The following is a 24419-nucleotide window of genomic DNA, read 5'->3' as shown; positions in this document are numbered from 1 at the left end:
GTTTTCACGTTAAAATATGAAATGGAATATTTTTTTTTTCACCGAAAACCCCCATGGGGGTTTAATTACTTCCGCAAATAAAGCCCCAGGGGTGTAAATAGTTAATCAAACTTTGTTTTCCGGTTAATTTCAGTAAAGTTCATCACGGTTTGGTCGTCAGCGTCGTCGGGGATTTCTATAATACACAGTCGAGAAATTTAATATCGCAAATTGACGATCGAAAAGTCTTTCCGTGAAATATCTCACGGCAGTTCCGGGACACCCGGTACCGGTTCTTTGACGCGGGGCGGAAATTAGGTTTTCGCCGCGGGCGGGAGAGCATGGAGCCTCGTTACGACTGCGATGTGCCCGCATAGTGCACTTGTAGCGAGTGACTAGCGAAATTGTACGATAGAGAGAAGAGGGACGCTCACATATCACGTTGATGGTGTGCGTGCCGACCACGTTCTCCGTGAGCTTGGCGTTGGAAGCGTGGCAGATGACGACGATGCTACGGCTCTTGCGATTAATGCTGAACGTCACGTTCGAGGTGGTGATCCAGCCGCCGTTCGGTGCTGGCTCCGTCTTCGAGCTGTTACTCTCGAAATTATGCCCGTCCACCGTCCACTTTATGTCCGCGGGCGGATTTGAGTTCTCCGTCATGCAGGTAATGTGCACCTGGTCGTCCGCCTTCGCCTCCGTCGGGCCGGTAATGGTGACTCCAGCAGGCGCAACTACGCATCATAAACAGCTCGAATTAATTCACTCAAAGATTCAAAAAACGTGGAAATAACAAATAGATGGGTTCAATAACTGATCCGCAGGTTTTTCTCGAATCTAGCTAAATCTAAATGTTTCATAAATAAAAATTAGCATATCGATGTAGCATAGCATACAATTGTTGAATTTTTACCTTTATATTAATATTTTATTAATATTTTACGGAAGGAATTTCTGCGGAAAACCAGTGTATTACTTTTGAGAAACCAATATCTTTCGCTGCCGTAAATTTTTATTTTTTTATATCGACCATAAAAATATACATTAAATAAAGTTCGCCGACAGGCTGCCAATAACTACAATAGTGTCGACAACCGTAATCTTTTATTTTAAGTGTGCGGTAAGCCAGCCTCGGTATTTTGTCCATATATCATGCGAACATAAAGTTAGCAAAATTTCAATTTAGGTAACACGAACGTAGCCTCGGTGAAAATAGGAAGCAGAATTATTTATGCCGCTGTTCCGTCGGCAAGAGATCGTCCATACGCTATGCAACCTTAGTTGTGCAATACTATGCCTTGCGGTAAAGTAATGGTAAATGCCACAGACAGGCTCCAGACGACATTAATATTCTAACACCTTAAATACATTTCAAGTATCGCTCGCGAGAAATATGCATTCTCCGTAAAGTTTAAAAACAATTTAAAAGCATGATACCTGCAGAGTGACACATTCATATTTTTCTCTATTCTTTTTCAGTCTTTATTTCCTGAGCATATTTATATAGACTCGCATTAATTAAATAATTTATTAAATTAGTACAACAAATAAGAAAAATCTAAAAATATCAAATGCAACAGGAAAAAAATTAAATCGAGGTATTTCGGTGAGTAATTAGTTTTTGTTAAGGAATAATTATATAATTTACAATACTGCATAAAAGAGACAAGTAACACACTCGCAACGCTAAGTGCATTAAACTCAAATTTCTCATGTTATTTTACGTGAATTAATGTATTATATATGCAGGAGACAATAATATATTCTATAATTATGTGAAAGATGTAAGCGCGCGGGACGCGTGAAGGATGGATGAAGACGGAGAATTTCTCAGAGCGTTTCTCGAAATGCAATTTGCAACGTTTTACCGCTACCTCACCGCGCGCAATTATCGGACGCGCGCGAGCGCACACTTACAAAGCACAGTGAGATCGACGTGCACTTTCATGGGCTGCACGCTCATGACGTTGGAGACCTCGCATCTGTAGCGGGCCTTCTCGTCCTCCGCGCGGGCTATGAACGAGAGCACGTTCTCGCTGAAGGTGTTCTCCCGGCGAGTGAACGACGAGATCCTTTCGCCGTTCCTGTACCAGATGATATCGGCCGGCGGATTTCCGCCGCGTGATCGGCAGGAGAGCTCCACATTCTGACCGCGTTGCACGGTCTCGCCCTCGGTGTAGCCTTCGATGTACGGTTGACCAGGTGGATCTGCGAGGCAAAACATCGGCGCCATTATATCGAAGCTTCGCGATAACGAAATTTATTTGAAAGCATTAATAATATAATGCGGCACTGGCCTTAAGGTTTCTAACAAAATTAATATGTTGAATAAATGAGTTACAAGGCTAGCGCTAGGTTTTAAGCATTTTTTTTTTCGCTTCATTGTTCGTTGACGCAAAGAAAAACAGAAGAGTGTTTATTAAAACCTAGCATTAATCTTGTAGTCTACTTATTCTACATTTTATTTGAAAGCGTATTTGAATAATAGGCATTGAAAGTCGTCCTCAATTCGAATAGCTCAAAGAGCAGACAAGATTTGGAAAGAATCTTTTTTAGAAACATGTAAAATTGTATCTCGCACATTCTAATTCCGCGTCAGCTAAATTCCTACTAATTCAGAGGACTATATATTATCTTGTACAATGAATGATATAATGGGTAGTTTTATTACGTTAATTTTCTAACTAGACTCAAGCGCGAGAAAAGTAACAAGCAATTTTGTAATCAGCACGATATACTCGCGCGCCGTATATTTTAAAATTTAAATTAAAGCTGCTTTTTAGTCGACCCTAATTGTATTATTCTACTTCAAAATGTGTTCTCATTCGTATACAAATGGGACCCGCATTAGCTTCCCTCGTAGGCATAAATAACATATTACGAAATTAAAAGGAAACTCCGCTCGTTTTCTTGACCGTCTAGACCCATGTTCGGTAGCATGGGCTCGATGGACTAATGGGAGACTAATTAAGGATTAATGTCGACTCGTTTTCGGTAATTTCGGTAGGCGCGGTACGCGCTACGAACTGTAATTTTGTATAACTCTCACTTCGGTTTTTTTCTCACGACGTTGGTCGTGCCGGCACGCTACAACGTAAACGGTCACGCAAGCCGTTTTTGCGGCATATGTACATCAGGTCGCACTTACAGAAAACGGAGAGTCTAATGGTAGCCCGCATGGGCCTGTCTATGGGTATTGCCTCGTGGCTAGCCTCGCAGGTGTAATCCATCCCATTATCGTCCGCCGTAGGCACGATGGTAATGGAACCATGAGTGTCGTACTTGAGCAATTCCCTGGACGTCTCTCCGGGCTTCGCATCCTTGTCTGCAACATTGTACGCGCGCAAGCGCGAAATAAATATTATACGAAATGCAAATTGAAAAGTGGCATCTGCTGTTACTTTATAGCCGTGAAATTAGCGGTTTTCTTTTAAGAAATCTGATCAACTTGCTTCTTAGGTGATTATTTAAAATTAGTTAGATTCAATCTTGACCTCGATACATGTTATCAGTGATTAGAATAGCTCCGATATATTCTGATTAATTTGAAATATACGAAATTATTTTTAGAATAATAAATCCTATTTATTATGACGGATAATATTTTATTCAGTTATAGTTGTAAAACTATAATACTGTTTCGAATATCATTGTAATGTAAATGTATTGTATATTTATATTACGCGACTGTTTCGTACAATTGCGAACTTGCAGCAAGATCATGTGCCAGCATTGCATACTATTGTGATTAGCGCTTTGCAAACTATAAAGCGAATATTCTGTGCGTTGCGTATGAACTCGTGTGCGTTTGCAAGCGCACATTATTAAGCGCTTGCAAACGCACACAATACGATATTTCGTATCTATTTAATTAATTTCAGATCCAAGTAATAAAATTTTATTTATTATTACAAATATTAATATTATAATTAAATTATGTTATAACTCTTTTCGAATATTAATATATAAAATATTTTTATGTTTTACAGATAAACTTTGTGCGTATTCGGTGTTATAAAACGTATTCGTTCCGTCGTATAATAAAACGTGCGTCGGGAGTGCCGTTAATGCCGAGGGTGTCATGGTAGTTTTCGCGCGAGTACGAAACACGTATTCTGGCGAATCATATAGACGAACGCACCATAAATATTGAACGCATGATAAATATTGGGACACGATCGAACCTCTTTCGGCTTCAGGTTTTCCTCTCGACTTTGGGCTCGGCTCGGAGGAGGAAAGGATCAGCTTTATCATGGGATCCCGATAAAACCGTGGATCCCTTCAGTGTCAGACGTGTCAACATATATCATGCCGGAAAGCATGGGGTTGCTTAATTGCAACTATGAAACATGATTTGCGGCATAGAAGTCAGCCCAGCGACTTCGTCAGTTCCATTTGTTAGACATTGAAATGCTGCTGGGATACCACACGCTATCCAGTTGACTCCATGACTAATCGCCCCTTACTTTCTTCGAGCTTATGCTTTCAGCTTTGAGATAATCGTGCCCCAATTGGTAAAAGCGATCGTCTGAAACGTGGGCGGGATTCGAGCGTCACGTCGCATCTTGGACAATTTGATTCGCTTGCGACGTCGGGAGTGCCGTTTGAAGTGAGTCGCGCGATTTTCGTATTCGGGTACGTGCGCGAGCAAGGCGTGCGCCGCGAAAACGTGTGTGAGTGTCTCGAAGGACTGCTGAAAGGAAAAGGAGGCCTAGGACACACCTCGGGCGACAGTAGAGCAGCGATGCGGTAAGTGATTTATCTAAAAAATGCGAAATAGCAAACAAATATCGGCCGCTTACTTTTATAATTCTTTTTCGATTATTTTTATTTGTCGTATACGATAAATAAATAAGTGCGCGATATATCGCGCATTTATGGCTGAAGTATTCGTATTTATGGAAAAATTAACTTGAACACACGATTTGGATTTTTGATTGAAACCTGAAGAGATTTTAATCGTTCATAATTTGTATATGAAAGTGTACAAGGTGTTCGAATTAATTGAGACTCGCCAAGGAAGTTGAATTATTCATAGGCGGCGCATAGAAAGTACACAATTTACATTAAAGTCAAACGCGACATTATAAGGTGATACGTGCGTTCGCGGCGCACTCCTTTTTATATTTGAGCTAAAAGCTCCGGACAAGCTTTTATACGCGAAAGCGCGACTCGTTTTACGCGTCGCGGTCCACGCGGTGACGGTTTCACACAATTTTCGGAAACGTGTCGGATACAAATGCTCTCGGCTATCAAAGATGACGTGGTTTGACGGCATGCATCCGGAGAAAGATTGCTGTTGGAATGACGAGCGAGATGCGAACATCGTAATAAAGAAAACGACGACGCACTGTTTTTTGCGGCACTCGTATTTTGCTGCGAAAGCGCAAATAACATTAGCACGAGTCATCAAATAGATTTATGGCGAGCATTAAAATGATTAAGGTATTTATCGTTTCCACTTCTTGTGGATAAAATCAAAGTCAAATATAACGTTATACAATGTTAGATAAAATATTGTAATACTAAATAATCCAATTTTTATTCCACAAGTGAACAAAAAAACTTTTATATATCATACCTAGACACCAAGATAAGTTCATAGATAAATCCATAATAACGTATAAAAGTGATGTCCATTAGATTCATAATGAGATTTAAATATTATTTCTCGTTTTGAAAACGTATCGTAAAATGCAATAAAATTGACGTCTACGTTGAACGTCAGGATGGGAAGGGATAATATTAAAATATGTAATATAGAATAACATTGAAATACTCATTTCATCTTTAATCAAATTATCCGCTAAATGTAGAGCAAATTTATTTTAAATACCTACAAATTCACACACATTACATCGTCTGTTTATGTGCATATTCTCCGATAATGAATTCATGTTTCGCGATAACCGCGAAAATGAAGGCTTTTTCTTTCCGCATAGTCGACGTGCGATAAGCATATAAGGTGTCCATAAAATACACGGTTAAATTTTAAAAATGTATCAAGGATAGTCAAATCTAATTAAACGATATTTGTTTTATTCTTTTTTCCGCACAGTCTGTACTTTTGTAATATAGATAACTAGAATTCATTGAATCCACTTTAACATTTTTATAATACACAAATAACATCTTTTAAAAATTTAATACGAAAATATTTAGTATTCTCCTTCTTCTGGATATTAATTAATATTATATCAACGACGAGAAATAGTAGCTTTTGCATTCATGGAACATTCATTCCTTCGTTCCTGCTTACCAGATAAGAATTAATAAAACATCTTTATGCAACGTGTTTCGCAGGAACTTCCCTTATCTACTCGACTTTCACAAGGCTTCCACATTGTAGAAATTTGATTATGTTTGTTTTATGAACATCCTACGCGTTGCGCGTCGCGACACGGGCCTCTTTTAATTTCAGTCCCGCTATTTATCGACGTCCTTATCGGGGTGTAGTATTTAGTTTTGCGCCGGGTGATGATAAAACGGCGAGTCGGCCAATGCAATCGTTTGATGTCTCGTCGAGCTGTCTCCGGCCGAAATGTAAAAACGCAAGCGGCGGCGCGAGCGAGAGACAGGAACGTCAATTTCGGTAGTTGGAGCGCGGCCAGAGTTGTGTGTCATGGGATCGATCGAAGATGCTCTTGGCAACTGGAAGCGGCGCTGGAGAGAGAGAGAGAGAGAGGGAGGCGTCTCGACGCCATCCCAATCTTTTTCCCACTTCCACGCGCGCGTCGCGGTAAGCTCCCGAACAGCTTCCGACGAAATTCAAGATTACTTACTCGCCTCTCAGCATCGTGCGCGCGCGCGCGTCAGACAGACTGTACCGTTCCGATATTATATCCTGCTTATTACGCTTATCACAAGTTTAATTAAGTCAGAGAACAAAGGAACAAATATATAACATATTTAACGGTAGCTACTTAAACATGCGATGGAATAGAATGCAAGATGCCGCCTTCCTTTGAAGAAATTTAAAATGTTGTTTCGCGGAAAAGTTTTTTCGTGCGATCGAAATCTAATTACGGTTTAATTAGACGAGATAATGTTATCAGATGAGAAGTGTGCCGTATACACGTACCGTGCGGTGCTCATTTAATCCTTGTCACGTAATAGCCATGATATATTCATTCGCGCGCGGGATTATCGTAATCGAATATCAACGTGCGTAACAGGATAGCGTAGCTACTTACCACCCTCGATAGAGATTGCGTTGGTGGTGGTGTCACCGCCCTTGATCTGCACGTTTCCACGATACCAAATGATCGAGGCGGCCGGTTTGGCCGATCTGACGATGCATTCCAAGCGCCGTGATTCGCCCACCTTCACCTCGATTTCCCTATTGTTTGGGTGACTGCTGATTTCCACCTTTCGCGGAGGCGCTGAAAGCGGAAAATGTCACGAAACATTATACTGGCATTTTTAATTAAAACAATTTTTATTCATAAAGAAGCGTAAAACGTTGAAACGCAAGTCAAACAAGAAGGAACAAACATGTATTATAATATTTTCAACCGTGGTTTGAGTATCAAATTGTTTGCTTTGAATATCATATTAATGCGACAGAAGAGCGGAAGTCTGAAGTCTCTTTTCCGAAGAAATTTTAAACACTTCTTTTTCAATAAAATTTTTTGTGGAATCGAAAAATAATTTATAAAGATCAAGATAACATTATTTTAATTAGTTCTTTTTTATTATAGAAGTATAATAATTTCAAAGTATAAAATGGATTTTTTAGCTCGATATATAACAGAGCATTTGGAATTTATATTGGGTATTACATATGCTAATATTCTAATTTGCAGTCGATTCTCCTTTAATGAAACGGAAGCGAAGTCGTAGAGTCGTCGTTTCTTATAATCTTTCAATATTCGATATTAAATATCGCAGTAAATGAATTTAAATTAAGACTCTATTTAAGTTCACTGAAAGTTAATTAAGGAATAAGATCCTTTTACTACTACATGCCTTGAATCTTGTTTCGCGGAAAAGTACATTTTCGCTCACGTGAAAATTGCACTTCGACATTTTTCATATACATGCGTTCTGAACTTTTAAATTATCTAATTCTAGATTAAAATTTTTTGCTATTGCTGCTTGACCTCAGCGCGCAGTAATCACGTCATTAGTTATGCGCGGTTGTATTGGATTAAGTATGCTGTAGGAAGCGATTCTAAACGAATCCATATATGCGCTGTGCACCGTTAAATCGCTTCGAACAAATCGCGCATATCGTATACATAGATTTTCGGACAGTGGGTGATAAACGACGCAATCTGCTGATTTCGGACGATCCGCGTGCGCTCTTGTTTTATAGTGCCCGGTTTTCGTGCGCCAATCTCTCTTCACATCCGCGAGTTAATTTAATGTCAGAATAGCGTGCGCGCGATTTATTGCCGGATTCTATTAAGCGCATATAGAAAATCGTGCCCGTTCGTCAGCGCAATAATTATATACGGGGTGTGGCTCTGTACGTAAATGCGTAATCGCATTTAATCTGATCGAATTGCTTCCACTTACGCTCAATGAAGAACGTGACTATCAGAAAATGCATATAGATTCAGTGAGACGAAAAGATTATGAACGATAATAACGTCATAAAAAAGATGTACGGCAATAAAGCTTTGATTTAAATTGTGACTAAAGATAGACGTAAAATATTAAAAGAAAGACATATGTTTATTGTTTTCTTTTCATGTATAAAGCAAACGTTTTGATATACCGTACGTGTTATATAATTTTCGAATAAAAATCAGCAAGTGTTGCGAGTTTGTTTGAATTGTGATTACATAAGGTTTGATGGAGTGAGCTTGGAAAAGTTGATGGAAAGCGAAAGAATTCATGCGACTGTCACACGATGGATCTACTGATTTGAATTTACTGATTTACTCTATTGACCCGTATTTTTGCCGACAATATATCTTTTTCTCGATTTATTATGAATCTATTACAAAATTGGAAAGCTGCTACTGAAGTATTATCGAGGGCTACTTGTGTATCTATTCAGTTATTCACATTCGATCGATCGACAATGTATCAATTCGCTATTGACACAGCTGAATACAATGTGTACTTCGTACAACATACATCAGATAAATAAAATCTGCATTACGTACCAGCCGCTATTTCAATAGAACTTCATATTTTCTGTTAATAACATTTTATTCGGCGCCGTGCACATAATATCACGTTCACGTTCTCCAAAAACACGCACAATAATTTTCTAATTTTTTAAGATATCATACATACGTTTTCAAAATACTCTACGCATTATATATATTCGCAGTAATTATAAACGTCTAACGAGTAAAAAATTGACGATAATTTAATTGCTGGAAATTAGCAAGAATTTTTAATTCCCGGAAAATTGGCGTAAATCTCATCGGTAGGAGTTGACAGAAGTTTAATTGGTAAAAATCGACGAACAGAACAGGATCAGTATTAAACGTACTGTTTTGTTCGCCCGTTCCTTTCCGGCACGAAGAATTTCGCGCGTGTTTTTGCAAGACGACAAGAATGTTGTTTGCTCTCTTTCTGAAAAATTTGTTCGAATAATGCGGTCGTTTGTATAAAGGAAGAGAAGACCGTCGATCGAAGGCCAAACACATTTACGCGCGAGCAGTTCCATTTTTACGGCACGCTTCGCGTAAGAGACACTTTACGCAACCGAATGACAGCGACGACGAGAGGAAAAGGGCGCTTATGCTGGTTATTCAGCCGCACTACTGTCTGCCTTTTCGAGTTTATATTGGCAGTCGCTCGGAAATCCTCCTGGGGATGCACGCGCCGAGGAGGAGCTACCACCACGCTATCCGGAAGCTACTTCGTCACCGCGGACCCCTGATACACAGCGCGCTGGCCGACGCATCGCCGATCGGCGATGCGCGCCCCGGTCGGGACCCATTACCGCTCCGAGATAAATTTTCCCACTTCGATATCCCCGCCGGGCGCATTCGACGGGGTCGCGTACGTCTTCGGACGCGGAGAGTGTGTTCCGCAACGATGCACCGGCGCCGATATAAAGCGCGCGGTGGATGCACCCGCAGAGACAAATGCAGTAGGTAATGGTCGTTACGCGTGCGTTTCCTGACGGCGGTAACTGCGAACATTGTCACGGTAGTTGTCTCTTTCTCTCTCTCTCTCTCTCTCTCTCTCTCTCTCTCTCTCTCTCTCTCTCTCTCTCCATACCTTATTGTTTGCTGGGAGAAATTGCTTTCGATACTGCTTTCGACACTTAAACGCACCGTGTATTGTGTCTCACATGTTTTCCGTACATGAACCTCGATGCTTTCTCAGGAACGCTCATAATTTCACCGCTGACAATAAGGATTATTGATTTATCGATGCTCAGTGAGAATAAAATAACAAAAAGTAGGTCATTATTTTTATCTAACATTTTGTGTTATATAAAATATATACATATGCGATTATCTTTTAAAATATCTATGCGAGAAATCAGATTTTGCTTAATATAAAAGTGTACATAAGAAATTCTTAATATAAAAAGTAAATAACTGTTAGATTACTTCAATTTTTCAAAAATGTCTTAATTTTATTTTTATTTATTTATATCTATTGCATTTTTTTCTGAATATACAATTTATAAAAAAAATCAATGTATCTCAAAAGAAAATCTTTTAATGAGAAGATAAAGAAATGATCACAGTAATAACAATCATTTATTTATGAATATCTGTGTTTTAAATGTTACACGATAATATTTTGTCAAGCTAAATGTCACGGACTTATTGTTAGAATTATTTTCTCGGAGTATGTCGAATATTTTGATAAACAGTCTATTTATATCTTCTATTTTTATTTACATTTTTTAATTCTTTCTGCAAGAGAAATATTTTTCACTTATATATATGTATTCTATAATTGTCTTTTCAGCGACAAAATTCTATGATAAACTTCGCGTCGTCGAGTTTATGGGCAGTTTTTAATTTTTCAATGTTGCGTATCTTGTAATTAAGATTATCCTATAATTGTTAGAACCCTGATTGGAATAGGAGAGAAGCAATTACTGTTGATATGCGGAATAAGATTCTATTATCCATAATAGGAAGAGCCGAATTAAATTCAAATTACAGTGTTGGCGAGAACGCGGTAGTTAATACCTTGCTCTTAATACCCTTCTTTATTTTCGATATAAACCGGTCTAGGAAAATCTGCATCGCTAATGCAGCGTAAACGCTAATTTTTACCAAGATTTCGTCATTTTCTGATAAAAACACTACAAATATTTACTTTTAATTGAAGTTTATGGCGTAAAGCGAGAGATACTTATCGATAAGTATCAGCTGACAATTATTGACATCAATACGGTAATTGCAAATCGTTTATGTCACCGTCGGCGCGAACCGCGAATCATCTTTGAAACGGCCGTCTATATTGGCGTTCCAGAAATTCTTGCCTCATGTCATAAGTGATCTTTTATAGATTCGGTTCTTATATCGGACGTTAGAAAAGCGCTGCACGTTAAAATATGCAATTAAGCGTATCTTACGAATTACGATCAAAATATATAGCACAGGGACATAAATCTGTAATCTTTTTAACGTAAAAATTTAGCGTAAAAATAGAACTTGAACTCTTATGCAAAACCACTTTGATATAAACAACGTATGTGTAACTGTGTGTATCGCATCGACAACAATATATATTATATTTAATTTAAGCTGCGCGCAAACGTAATGTCGAATACGATGTTACCAGCAGCCGCAGCTGATAAAATTGTATTGTCAGTTTTTTCTATTCTGCGACGATTTGCCGGATATTTCCGTTATAAAATTGAGAATATAAAACTACACTGCAACAAATCGGATACAACAAAAAGCGGGGCTTAACAAAATATTTAAACATATTTTACATAATGATCGTCGGACATAGATTTTCGAAATAATATTTAATTCAAGATTCAAGATTCACGTTAAGGATTTAAGCGCTGAAACAAATACAAAATTTTTTCATTTTTCAATACTACTGTTGCCGCACGGAACAAATATTCTAGAACATTTTAAACATTTTAAATAAATTTATAGAGGGAGAATTATCCCGCAATACTTTTCCGCTTCCACTTCAATTCGTCTGAATCGCTTAAAGTGATGTATAAAATAGCAATCGAGGACAATGCGCAGAATAAAGATGCCAAATGGGGTTGCGAAGCAGAGAGACAAATGGGGACTTCGTCTCCCGATAACATCGTCGTTACAAGACGCAGGGGCCCGGAAAGACGGCGTCAATTATTCGCTAAATGCTTATTTAGGCGCCGTTGCCGGTCCCTCCATTTCATTCGCGTTTCTCTCATCCGGTTTTCCTGCAGGACAGCGACATCCGTCTCGGTTCTTATCGCCTCCTGGGAGAAGCGGCAGTTGCGCGTACCCGCGCGAAGAAGAAGCGCGAAAGTCGAAGGATTGTTCTAATTACACGAGTGCGGTGAGGGGGAGGGGGGAGGGGGAGGCAAAAGGACGGCTTATACAGTCGGGAATATTTCACGGGATCCCTCGAGCGAGTATCTCGACCGGAGTCGAGGAATTTATCCTCGCCTTTATGCATGAACGCGCCCCTTTCCTCGTAAGTGGATTCGACTGGGATTTATAGGCTAATGATCGTTACAGCTTCCGATTGCGCGCGTTTGCGCCCGTAATCGTTCTGCCCGGCCGGGTCGGTCGATCCTTCGGAGCGCGCGGTACATCCAGAGATTACTCGGAAAGTTCCTAATCTCGACAGGCCAACGTTCGCTTTCGCTATACACTGCGAATCACGGATATGCCGAATCGTGCGCATTTCTGCGGACATAAGCGTATGCGAGCGCGAATTTTTGTGTGATAAAATTATTAATTAAATATTAATGATTATTTCTGGATAAAAAAATATATTCCGCTCTCGTAACCAGAGATTTATAGATTTTTATAGATTATTAAATTAGTATATTAATGATAAACCGTTATTTTCTGTCAAGGAGATACAATTCCGGTGCATATTTTATTTTTTGCTTTATAAAACATGTAAATGATGAAGTTTTATGCGTAAAATCGCGTGTAAAAATTTTAACGAACAAAATTAAATCTGCGCTGAGAGAAATTTGATCGGAGGGTAATAAAGACATTCGATCGGGAATCTCTATCTGCTTGGGAAAGAAATACACGTATCGTGGAAGCTTGTGTGGACTCGTTTCGATCTTATGCGGAAGTGTCGCGTTACAATTTATACGTGGTGCTTCGTTTTACAGCCATTAGTTCGAGTTAATAGGCACTGTGCTCACGCCGTTGCAACGTACGCTTATTCCCCTCGACTAATCGATAATCGATGACGCGATGTGTATATTAGCGCTGCCCAGCGCGGATGCAATCTGTCTTTCGATCGTTATTTAATGCTTCTTCGATGAAGTGGATAGTAGTGGATCCATCTTTTAATTAAAAAAATAAAAGCAGCGAATCCGTGTCTTGTAATTATTCTATTAATCTATGTTTTTCAGATATTTATATATGTACATTGCGTACGTTGCATGACACTTTTATTTTTATTACAGGAAACCTGGAACCGAACGGACGGAAGAACGAACGAGCTGTATTGGGTGAGTGAAATATTCTATTTTCATTAAATATTAATGCCAATTAAGATTAATGGAAATGTTCCTACTAATATCGTAATATTTCCGAACAAAGCTTAGTAAAGCTGATTGCACGAATAATCGAATGAAGACAATATATTCTGGTATCATTATTTATAACGTGAGTGTTTTCCCCCAATTTTTACATATATAATTAAACTAATAAAATATCCATAATGCAACACGTGTATCGCGTTATTTTTCCGCTGTGACAATTCGCGCAAATTTTTATAGAATGCTCGTACGAACGGACAAATGCACATTAAATATAGAAATTTTACGTCCATAAAACTGCGTTTATAAAATTTCCGAGAAATTCAAATGAAAAACGGTAACAATGCAAACTGGCTATATTTGCTCACGGCGTACATACCGCAGTAAGTAGCGCTCAAAAGGCGGAAAGTCTGAAAAAGTCTAAAGTTTCGCGGAAGAAAATCTCATGCCACGACCATTATCTGCTTCGCTTGTTTTCATGCAAGTCGCGGAAATAGGGACTGGTACATCTGCCGCGGCACAATATGAGCGTCATACATTTTTATATCACGCAAGATACATGAGCCCTGCGCGCCAGTATATATGCGCCGCTTTGTTTTTCCTTTATTAAAATAAACAGTTGTCTGTAAACTCAAATACGACATAATATTCTCTGTTCGTAAATTAAATTAAAAAATATGCTTTTTAATTTCCAAATAATTATTAAAATTTCTTCATTACATTTTCCACAATTTTTAGCGTAAGTTAACGAAGCTTCAAATCTTGCCTGCACATTTCTGAATTTTATATTCGTACTATATTGTCTAACTCTTTTGCATTCTATTTTTTTATAATTTCCATCACACGTCGAGAAAGCATCGCCGTCGAGAAAAGACAAGCAACGAGTTTTCATTATACGAAGTCAATTTGAATAGATCTCCTTGTAAGCGAGTCTTTACTTACCGTGTGCTCCGCGCGGTGCTCGCGTGCGCCTACAGAAGCATCGCCGTTTGTTTCTCGATAAATCGCGCCCGCACTTAACAGCAATTGGATTCTAAGTCGCATGGATGCGGGCAACCTGATAGACCGATAAAGCTCTCTATCCTTTTTACGCGAAATCGAACGGGTGGCGGCGGGTTTATCGGCCCCCAGTGGCCGCGCTGAAGAACGACGAGTCCTTTCGACGTCTTTCTTCCTTTTTTTTCCGTTCCCCCTTCTTTCAAGAGGAAAGCGCGGTTTAGCTCGTCATGAAATTCTCGTGGGAAGCTGCTATTTAATTTAATGCCACGGTGGCCCGCTCTTTCCTTGGATCTTTGTGAATCGGGAAAACGGAGGAAAACAGGGGGGAAAAAGGTGTTTGACGTGAACAAACGATGGGCACACTTCCGATCAACTGCTAATCCATGAACTGCCTCGTAACGAACGTAATTAGGGAAGCGTGAACAGCAAATGTTTGCCAAATAAAAGTAACACAGAGTTTTAAATAGCGCACACCGAACGAATTTCAGTCACGAACTACTGCGTGCTGCGAAATTTTGTTGAGAGTGCGTTATCTGCATTATCGAATATCAGTGGAATCAGGAGGAGGAAACGATTTGCGCGCAAGATTTCTATAACATATTGACGAAAGACGAATCAAAGTAATTTAATCTGCTGTTTCCCTCCCGCGTCCTCTTTTTTACGAGAAATATGTAGCAAGCCGGTTTTTATACTTTTAATGAATTTCGATTTTCATTCCGTACAGAGCTTGTAATGGAGTCGCAGAAAATTAAAAATACGTTATGAATATTTCATTGGCTAATTGTGATAGCACGAATATCACATAAAGCGTATAGGCGAACAACATTAGAGCTCTGAAATTTTACAGTAAATATAAAAAATTGTATTACAACATTTTCCTTTGTAATATTTTGTTACGTTATATTCATTTATTCATTACATATATAAATATAAAAGTCCTTTTATGATTAAAAGTCCCAGTATAATGGTGGTTTAACCCACATTTTTAAAAAAGATGAAAAAAATTAATCTAAATTTATTTCTCCGGAATTAAACATCAAATTAAAAAAAAATTTGTTTACTGTAAAAAGTTTTGATACACAGCGTTTCAGTTTTTTTGCAATTTTGGATAATTTTGCAATTGTTAAGCATAGCATGTTTTAATGTTATATATTATAACATTGTGAAAGTAACAAATCATTTGTTAATAATTTTATAATATTAATTTCATCGATTTTATAATAAATTTATCGTTGACAAGTACTTCAACGCCGTATTCTTTTAGATCTGCTTTACTTGTATCTGCAAAATTGGAGATATTGACAATACACTCGTGCGACCGTGATCATTTGTGTCATATCGAGTTTACGACGTGAAAAGCCGAATAGTTATGCGACAGGAGTCCCGCAGCGTCCCATAGCTCCGGAAATGAACTTATCTGCCTTTGAAGATGCTGTCACATTATGCGACATCCGCTGTCCTTTCGCCGGACGCAAAGGAATTGAATCTGGTTTTTGGACCCGCGCGCCGCAGTCCGATCCGCGCGCGATCTCAAAACATCCATTTTACATTTTCCGGAGCAGCGGGCTGGAAGGACACCGCCAATATGCCCGGAACTGGGTCGATGGATGGATCGCAGTCACGTCGGTGAACAAGGACGGCGCGAAGAGGAAGGGATACGGCGGCGAGAACGAAGTGTAGACGCGAGAGGGGGATGAGGGGGGTCGGTCAGACCGGGGTTGATGGTCGATTGTAAATTCGCGCGTTGGTTCGTCATGGCGTGTTGTATCATTCATCCTCCGGTATATGCGTTGCAGCGGACGACGACAACACGTAAAGAGAGAACAAGAGAGAGAGAGAGAGAGGGAAAGAGGGGACTGCGAGGGCAGATGGCGGGTGGAACCCAGGGTTTAGTGATAATTGAATGAGCCGGCGTTGTATCACTGCGGGATTTCGTGCGGCATCGACCCTGCCATGCCCTGCCCCACCTTGCTACGCCATGCACCGGCATTCGCAGACCTGTGCGCGCGCGTGATACTGTTGACCCGCGTCCGGCAAAAATGCGGCGAGCCTCGAGGATGGTCGGCATCAACGTTGATTAACGCCGTGCTTAACCTTCCCCGTTATGCGTGTAGGTTGTTCGGCCGATCCACTTTGTTTCCCCGTGCGCGAAATGTGTATTGAAAAAGAAGATATGCCTAGCGATTTGCGAGAAGAGCGGGTAATCCATTTTGCGCGAAATCTCGCCCGCGACGAATAAAACCCATTAACTTGCCGCTTAAATTATCGTCGCGAATCTCCGAAAGGAAATTCGGATTCGAATAAAAGTTTTGGGGAAGTGAGTCCTAAAGTGTACGGTTTACGTTGCGCTTTATAACAAATGTAATTTATTTTACTGCAAATTGAATTGTTTAGTCTCACGTGGGCATGTTTCACTCGCACTTATCGTTATTCCTATTGCCGTGGATCGTGTTTTATTGGTCTTAAGGGGGAGACCGTTTCAAATTATAGCGTTACGCGACTCGCAATAACCGCTTCTACGATCCAACATTAAAATGACATTTTCGTGATACATGGCGTATCGTAATATCGACTATGCTGTATGTGTACTTATTACTTTTTCAAAAGTTAGAAACTCTGCCCTAGAATGATGAGACAACCGGCATATCTTTGAAAAATTCCATTTTCAAAGCCAAAACTATGCTGAGGCTTTGGAACTTCTCCGGATGCTTTGACGAATTCAAGGAAGAACGGCGTTTCTAACCTACTTACGAGCTCTCGGATTTTACGTTCCTATCACAAAGTTGAAGAATGTCGTTTAGCGTTTGACTTTCGTCTTAGTCTGAATTCCTCGCCGGTTTCATCTTCGCGACAGAAAATCGCTTCGCGATGAAGTACTCGAGAGACAAAAGTCGGTGAGTGCGCATTTTAATCGCCGGAACGTCGTGAATACATCGCAGATCGATAAGTAAGGCGGGAAACTCGGCAAACAGACATTCCGGTGCATTCCGGTTACGCGATTTTACGCGAAGAGAGAACTTTTTGGAGCGTTCTCCGGTGCATAACATACCGGCATTGTGTCGCCCGGCGTGTACCGCCGTTTTTCCGTCGCGTGTCTTTACTTTTTCCCCGGACGTACCTTACGTCTTACCCTGCGAGCAGTACCCCGGGACGAGTCATGCAAGTACCACGAGTTTCATGAAAAATCGGGAAAGTTGTACGTTCACCGCGAGGCGAGGATGCACTGCCGCCGTGAGATCCCACAGATCCGCCTATCCCTACAGAGACGTCCGAAAGAGGACGAGAGGGAGGAAAACTTTCTGAAAACACGTACAACTCGCGAGTAAATTTTAATAACGCCGCGTCTATTATTAAACCCGCCATTCCCATCCACGTTTTACTAAGAAAACAACAAACGTTACAAGTTCCAAATTTTTGTTCTTTTTTTCAAGAGGCGAGACCTGTATCTCGGTGCATATAGCACATCTCCAAGTATCACGAATGAGGTTGAAGCAATCTTGTTAATTATTCACAGAATATTCGAGCTGTACCGTGCAGTCGAAAGAAAAAGGAGAAAGATATTAAATAAAAAAAAGTATTTATGTGATAAATAATTTGAAATTTCGAGTAAATCTCACTTTAATGGAATTTACATTTTCGACTTAAATTTAATTTGAGAATGAAAAATTATGCGCTCGAATTTTCGCTGAGCTAAACCGACTTCAGATTCCCCATAGAAACCTCCGAGCTGAAAGAAAACGCGCAATGTCCAGGACATCGTGGATGATTAATCATCTTTTCTTCGATTTCGTTCGCGATGCAACTTTAACAGTGTAGCGTGCGCAGTGCACGCGTATATGCCGATATATCGCGAGAAAAAGTAAGATGAAGGAAAAATGGCGGCGCAGACTATCAGACACGAAGAGCGTTTTCGGATCGTTACTCGGAAAATTTATGTGCACGGGCCGTCGTCGCCGCTACGGTCCTACGAGATGTAAGAAGAATATACCGCATGATATACACTTTCATTCCCTCTCCCCCTCCCTGGCCCTTTTACAGTGCTATGGCTAACGCGATGGCAATCGAGAATAGACGAAAAAAGAGTGAAACGGCTTGCACGGCTTGTAAAACCGCTATCAAAATTGGATTCGTAACTGAAATCGGTGCTTCGTGTCTGACCAAGTTCCGCAGCGAAAGGCCACCGCATCGATTCTACAATCGGACGAAGCGAGATGCGTTGACCCGTGAATTCTCGCGTCGCGAAACACATGTGGGTTTCTCTTGAAATGCGACCTATGTTGCCGTGTAACATATAACGTTTATATAACACAACGTAACAAAATTTTGTAACAGAACCGATTTTTCAAATACGATTTTTATTAAAAAGTTGCAATCGAAAGAAAATAATTTCAGTTGATCTCTCATTTCAACGCACGGACTACTCTTGTCAATGCAAATTTGACATCGTTGGAAAATTAAATTTACTTTACAAATTTCACTGATTTTGTTTAATTTTAACGAATGAAATGTTAGCCTTTTTTATCAGTTCCTGTTGTATATTCATTTTTATTCAATATATTTTTTTATTGATATAAGATTTTAAGGATCAAAGAATTCAATTACATCTTTAGGACTGATATCATAAATTAGCATCGAGAAGTTTCACAGTTTAGAAATTTTCAAGTAATTTTTACTACATTTTTTTTCACGAGATATTTTTTATTTAAATTCATGTTCTCATTTTTACTACTTATTGGCAAAATGTGGCTTTGAATTCAAGACATCCTTCCCACATGTGCAGCCAAGACTTTCGAATTATACCGCACCTTAGACCTTAAAATGTCTTGCTTCGCCGTTGAACCTAAGTACTCGGGAACGTATCCCTATTTCTCTGTTAACGATCGTTCTATCTATCGATCGATACACCTCTATTTCGCCCAGACATCGATAGCATCGGCCGCGAACAGCCACATCGGCAGCGAGCGAGTAGTCGGATGATAAACGCAGCTTCGGGGACCGGGCGGACAGGATAGTTCTCCCGTTCCTTCTGGTCGGAAGAACCCCTCACTCCCGCCCCCTCATCGCCCATCTAGCGCGTTTCTTGGCGAAAGGGGCACGTATCGCGATGGCGCGGGACGGTCGCACGAGGGCACTTTACTAAACGGTCGATAGAAGGCGGCGGCCGCCCCAGCTTCGATGAAATACGAGCGCGACGCGCCAGCTGGCTCGTATCGTCGTCGTGAACAGTGTTTCGTACAATGTTCACGGCGGCGTGGCTCCGGTAGCAGCAGCGGGACTTGTCGTATACATACGTACGACCATTCTTTGTTCGAAGGCCCGGCTGAATTGCGAAGAATTCGGCCCGGTCCAGTAGCGTCTTCCAGCAAACCACACACGACTGCCCTGGAAGTCGCGTGACCATATTTTTCACCTCGCGGCTATAATAACGGAAAAAAACTAGGACACTTGCAGCCGTTAGAAACAAGAGAGAAATAGGAAGTTTACAATTTTTTTTCTTTGCATCATTTTTATATCAATTGCGCAACATTAATTATTTCACGGCGACGTACGTATGCAGCATCGGGAATTTACGCTTCGCGTTTCTCGCGGAGTCAACATCCTTCTTGCGTGGTAAAAACGCGCGGTAAACATGTAACGACGAGCGGTTCGGTCCGAACTGGCGGACTTGAATTTTCCTGTGAATTTTTCCTACAGCCACTTTTAGCGTTTACTCTTCGTTCTGCGGCGAAAACGAAACCCGGAGGTAAGTCGGGACCGCGAAGAGACAGGTGTTCTCGCTTCTTGGACGGAAAACCTCCGCCTGCGCTTCTATAAATATTTAAATGAAACTGTAGTTTTCTAACAGGCGGCTCGTTACAATTTGTTCTTGTTTGTTGAATGTAACTTGCATTAACGACCATTGCTGCAGAAATCTATGTAAGTTGACTCTCTCTTGCTCGCTTGTCAACATCAACGAGGCAAAAAATAATTAAAAATGTAATAACAACCTGAAGACGTCCACTGAAAAATGTATTTCATACTGCGTATTAAAATACAAGTCGTATTCATCACAGAGTTAACAATAAATTGCAAAGTCATCCAATCTTTATTAAAAATGTTGTAATCGTCGAAAATTTCTTCATCGTTGAGAATTTTTTAATCAGATTTTATTTCGCAAAATTTACGCTTATTATTAGGTAAAAGTTAATTTAGTTTTTACAATTTTTTAATTAAGCTAAATGGGTTTTCGTGAAAGTACGACTCTTTTGATTGATTTTCCGTTTTTCGCGTTGTGCTCTTTTCACGTGTGGCAAAAATTGCGATATTGCACAAAAGGAGAACTGGTGAAATTGGTGCTGCCGGGGTTCTATGCAGAGGTCCTATAAATTCTTAATATACTATAACACTCTATGTAGGCAAGAGACTCTTGCAACGCAAGCTTCTTGGCGCCGTCTGCGCCAAGGAAACCGACCAGCTACCAACGTCTACTATTACATAAGTTGTAATGGACTTAGATATGCCCTTTTCGCCTTATTAATGCGTGTAGAAAGATGCTCCCAGACGAAGCTCGAAAATTGAACAAACTACAAAGTAATGTTGTGTTCCGGTCTGAAGAAGTTACTTCAATTAATTATACAAAGTCTTTGTTATTATCACAACTGCAAAGTCCGTCAAAGGCTACTTGCTTCATTATCATTATTAAACGGTCATTTCTATTAAGAGTCAAATACTTAACGCTAATTTTAGTTTAAAAAAACTTTACAAAAAACGCATTTTGAACCTATTGAATGTTTAAACTGAGAAATAAATTCATAAAAAGAACAAACGGCGCCTTGTTAATTTTTCATAGAAATATTGATTTATACGATTGTTGTGTTTATTCAATTAAAATAATTTAATAGTCATATAATACGCTATTAAATTACGTTACAATTTTGATTCAGACGTCATACTAGCGGTATGGAATTCTCAGTCGGCCAGATCGCGATGTAACGGGCATGGTACGTCTAAAATCCGAACAGCGAGCAGCAACGAGCAGCAACGAGCACTAATTAACGAGCGCGGTAGTGCAGAGTCGATGAATCGAGTAATCGTTTGCCCGCCTCTCTAATCCTGATTAAAACTACCGGGGGAGCACCGATGGGGCTTTCACGGGCGCAACATCTGACTGGGACGTACTTACGGCGGCGTATAATGCAGCTTGTTAATGCGGTACTTACACCGCTCGCCTGTATCTGCTGTCCTGTCTTTCCTTAGCGCAGCGCGCGATTCCGCGAGTCTATCCCGCCATGCATTATTCAGAAACTCTTTACATTATTTAAAGGGACATTTTCCCAGTGCGCGCGCGGCTACGTTGTTGGTTACGAAAGACAATAAGGCGGACGAGGGGAAGGGGAAGAAAAAGGGGGAGTCCGACCGGAAAGGTAGCGAGCGAGTAATTATAAGACCGCGGAAAATTAAACAGCGAGTGAGCGCGCGCGTGCTCGCGCGAAGATGATTTATTCGCATCCATTTATGAGATGAAATAATTAAAACACCGATGATTTATTATTCTGGTGCTATAATATCTAGAGATGATACACGGATTTGTCCGCTGTGGAAACAAATATCGTTGATACGGAGCGAAACGTAAAACGCGGCAACGGTTTTCTGCTTTTTCGAGACACATTCCGTACTTACGATCATAAATCTTGATTTATGAAAAGAACAATTAAAACGACGAATATTCGCCTTATTTATACACGGTGTCTTTCGTTTACTTTTGCATAATCCTTTAATACCCCTGCCGGCAGAATCTACCGTCTCTCAAAAGGTAACCAGAAATAAAGGCTATTCTCGCGCCAGAAAATTAGAGATGTTTTCAGCTTCTAGACGGCACAGCGTAGAAATTCGCAGGAACTGGGATCGCATCAGAGAGGAAATTGCGCAATGTAGGAACGCCGCGGCCTTAATTCCGTAGCCAATCCTTCGGGGGGTTTCACAGAAATTAGGTCATGAAATCGATTCCGGAATGCTTGCATGTTCTTTGCGATAGTCGTTCGCCTTAAATTGATATTTTTTCCCTTCAAGCGCCGTCGCGTGACAAAGGCCAATAGATTTCTCCACTCATTTTTATAATTATCAACCTTTTCTTTTCGAACACACATATTTGAGGAAATAGTTATTAATTATGCAAATGCGTTAGATTGCTTGAAATTATATGAAATCTATATTATAAAATTGTTGTATTTAATTAGAGTGCACCTTTGATGTATTTGCACAAAGTTAAGAGTATTAATTTCTGACCTCGCCTTTTCCTTTCGTTTATTAGAAACCTTCATTTCCGTCCGGCTAATTCTAAGAAGTAGCATTAAGCAATTGCATATTTTTCCTGTTTTATTCGCGTTCCATAAATTAATTATGTCTTCGTTTTTTCGCGTGCAGCAGACAGAGCTAATTTTGCATTCGCACACTTCCTCAGAAATTTCTTTGCGCTGTCCTTAGAGCGTCTTTCTCGCGTAATTTATTCTTACAGAGAGGGGTGAAAGGAGAGGAAGCGAGGGGGGAGAAAGTTTTCTTCCGGAACTCCTTGACTTTGTCTTTACTGGACTAATTAGTTATCTGTGCCATGAATATTATGGCGCTGTTAAAGCGCCGAGATTGCGATCGATCACGAAAAGCGGAGAATCAGCGTTTGCATTTGAAACGATTGTTTGCCCTGTCTGTAACAATGGCCGCGTCAACTCGGTCGATTTCAGCGCGATCCCCAATGTTATTTTAGAAAGTATAAGACGCGCACGGGAGTCGCTTGATGAAAATAAACATAACCGACATAGCTAGGAATCCGAGATCGCTGATTTAATCTCAGTTTGATTGTTGAGTCAACATCTTGGTGAAGTTTTTGCAGATATATCAGTTTTTAACAAACATATCGAACTCTCGAATCTTCCAGCCGAGTTTAAGCTTTTCAGCGCGAAAGTTTGCTTTTTGAGAAAGATCATTCTCAGTTTGATTCCAGAACCGATAAATGAAATAAAAGCAAAATAAGAAAATCAAAATGTTAGATTAATCCTGTTATTGGATGTCTCAGCGATTTTCAGCAAAATAGAATAGCGCGTGTATATTTAATTATCATACAACTCTGATGTAAAAATTTGGAAAAATTTCGAACGCAAACGCGATTAAGAGGGTTAAAATCGTCGGTGCAACTCCGCAATTTCATTCCGTGAACTTTCCGAAAGTTAGGCGGGTTCGACAAAATCCGAGCGAGTGTTCCTGGCGCAAGTGAGGTCGTCGCCATGAAGCATTTCGGAATTTGAACTTTGTGCGAGGTGTCTGCCAGGAGTCGAGGATCGTTGGCGCGGTTTGCTCTTTGACGAGAGCAATCATGGCTTCTGAATGCGGAGTATCGCGTCAGTCCGGAAGGAGAAATGAAAGTGAGAAGGGGATGAGGAGAGAGAAAGGGAATGATGAAGCGAGGAGCGTAGGGGAGAGAGCGGACGGTTGTAATCGCGCGACTCGCGCAGTTGTCAATGACTGCGTCGGCTTAAGCTTTCGAGTGCTTCTTCAGTTTTCGTGTTTACTGCCGCCGACTCGTCCGTTCCAATTAAATACCGTGTAAAAATGGAAAAGTCGGAAGAAAGAGAGAGAATGCACGCGGTCGCCCCCGCCGCTGCTGATGATTTTTTTGCGCTCGCTCCATCGACATACCGCTCTCTTTCATTTTTTTCTCGCGATGCTTGTCACTGACAAAGTGTCGTGCTTAATGATATACTCGTAAAAGAAAGCAACCACATTTCCCTCTACTTTTTTTTTATGCGTGAGACCAAAATTCACAGAAATTATCTTCACGAGTACTCAAAGCCGATTTGCA

General features: G+C 40.3%; 1 protein-coding gene across 5 annotated transcripts in view; it reads right to left on the bottom strand.

Annotated features, from left to right (window-relative positions):
* sns (sticks and stones) overlaps positions 1–24419 on the bottom strand; it is a 245775-nt gene that overhangs the window by 16724 nt on the left and 204632 nt on the right. For all 5 annotated transcript variants that reach the window (XM_067347779.1, XM_012371016.2, XM_012371017.2 and 2 more), the window contains exons 4-7: positions 7173–7361; positions 3128–3304; positions 1897–2187; positions 414–713 (exon numbers count right to left, since the gene is read on the bottom strand). In XM_067347779.1, coding sequence (XP_067203880.1) covers positions 414–713; positions 1897–2187; positions 3128–3304; positions 7173–7361 — 957 coding nt within the window. The remainder of the gene's footprint in view (positions 1–413; positions 714–1896; positions 2188–3127; positions 3305–7172; positions 7362–24419) is intronic.

The sequence above is a fragment of the Linepithema humile genome, chromosome 1 (assembly GCF_040581485.1).
Source record: "Linepithema humile isolate Giens D197 chromosome 1, Lhum_UNIL_v1.0, whole genome shotgun sequence".
NCBI classification, from domain to species: Eukaryota; Metazoa; Arthropoda; class Insecta; order Hymenoptera; family Formicidae; genus Linepithema; species Linepithema humile.
This window is presented reverse-complemented; position numbering and strand designations above follow the sequence as displayed.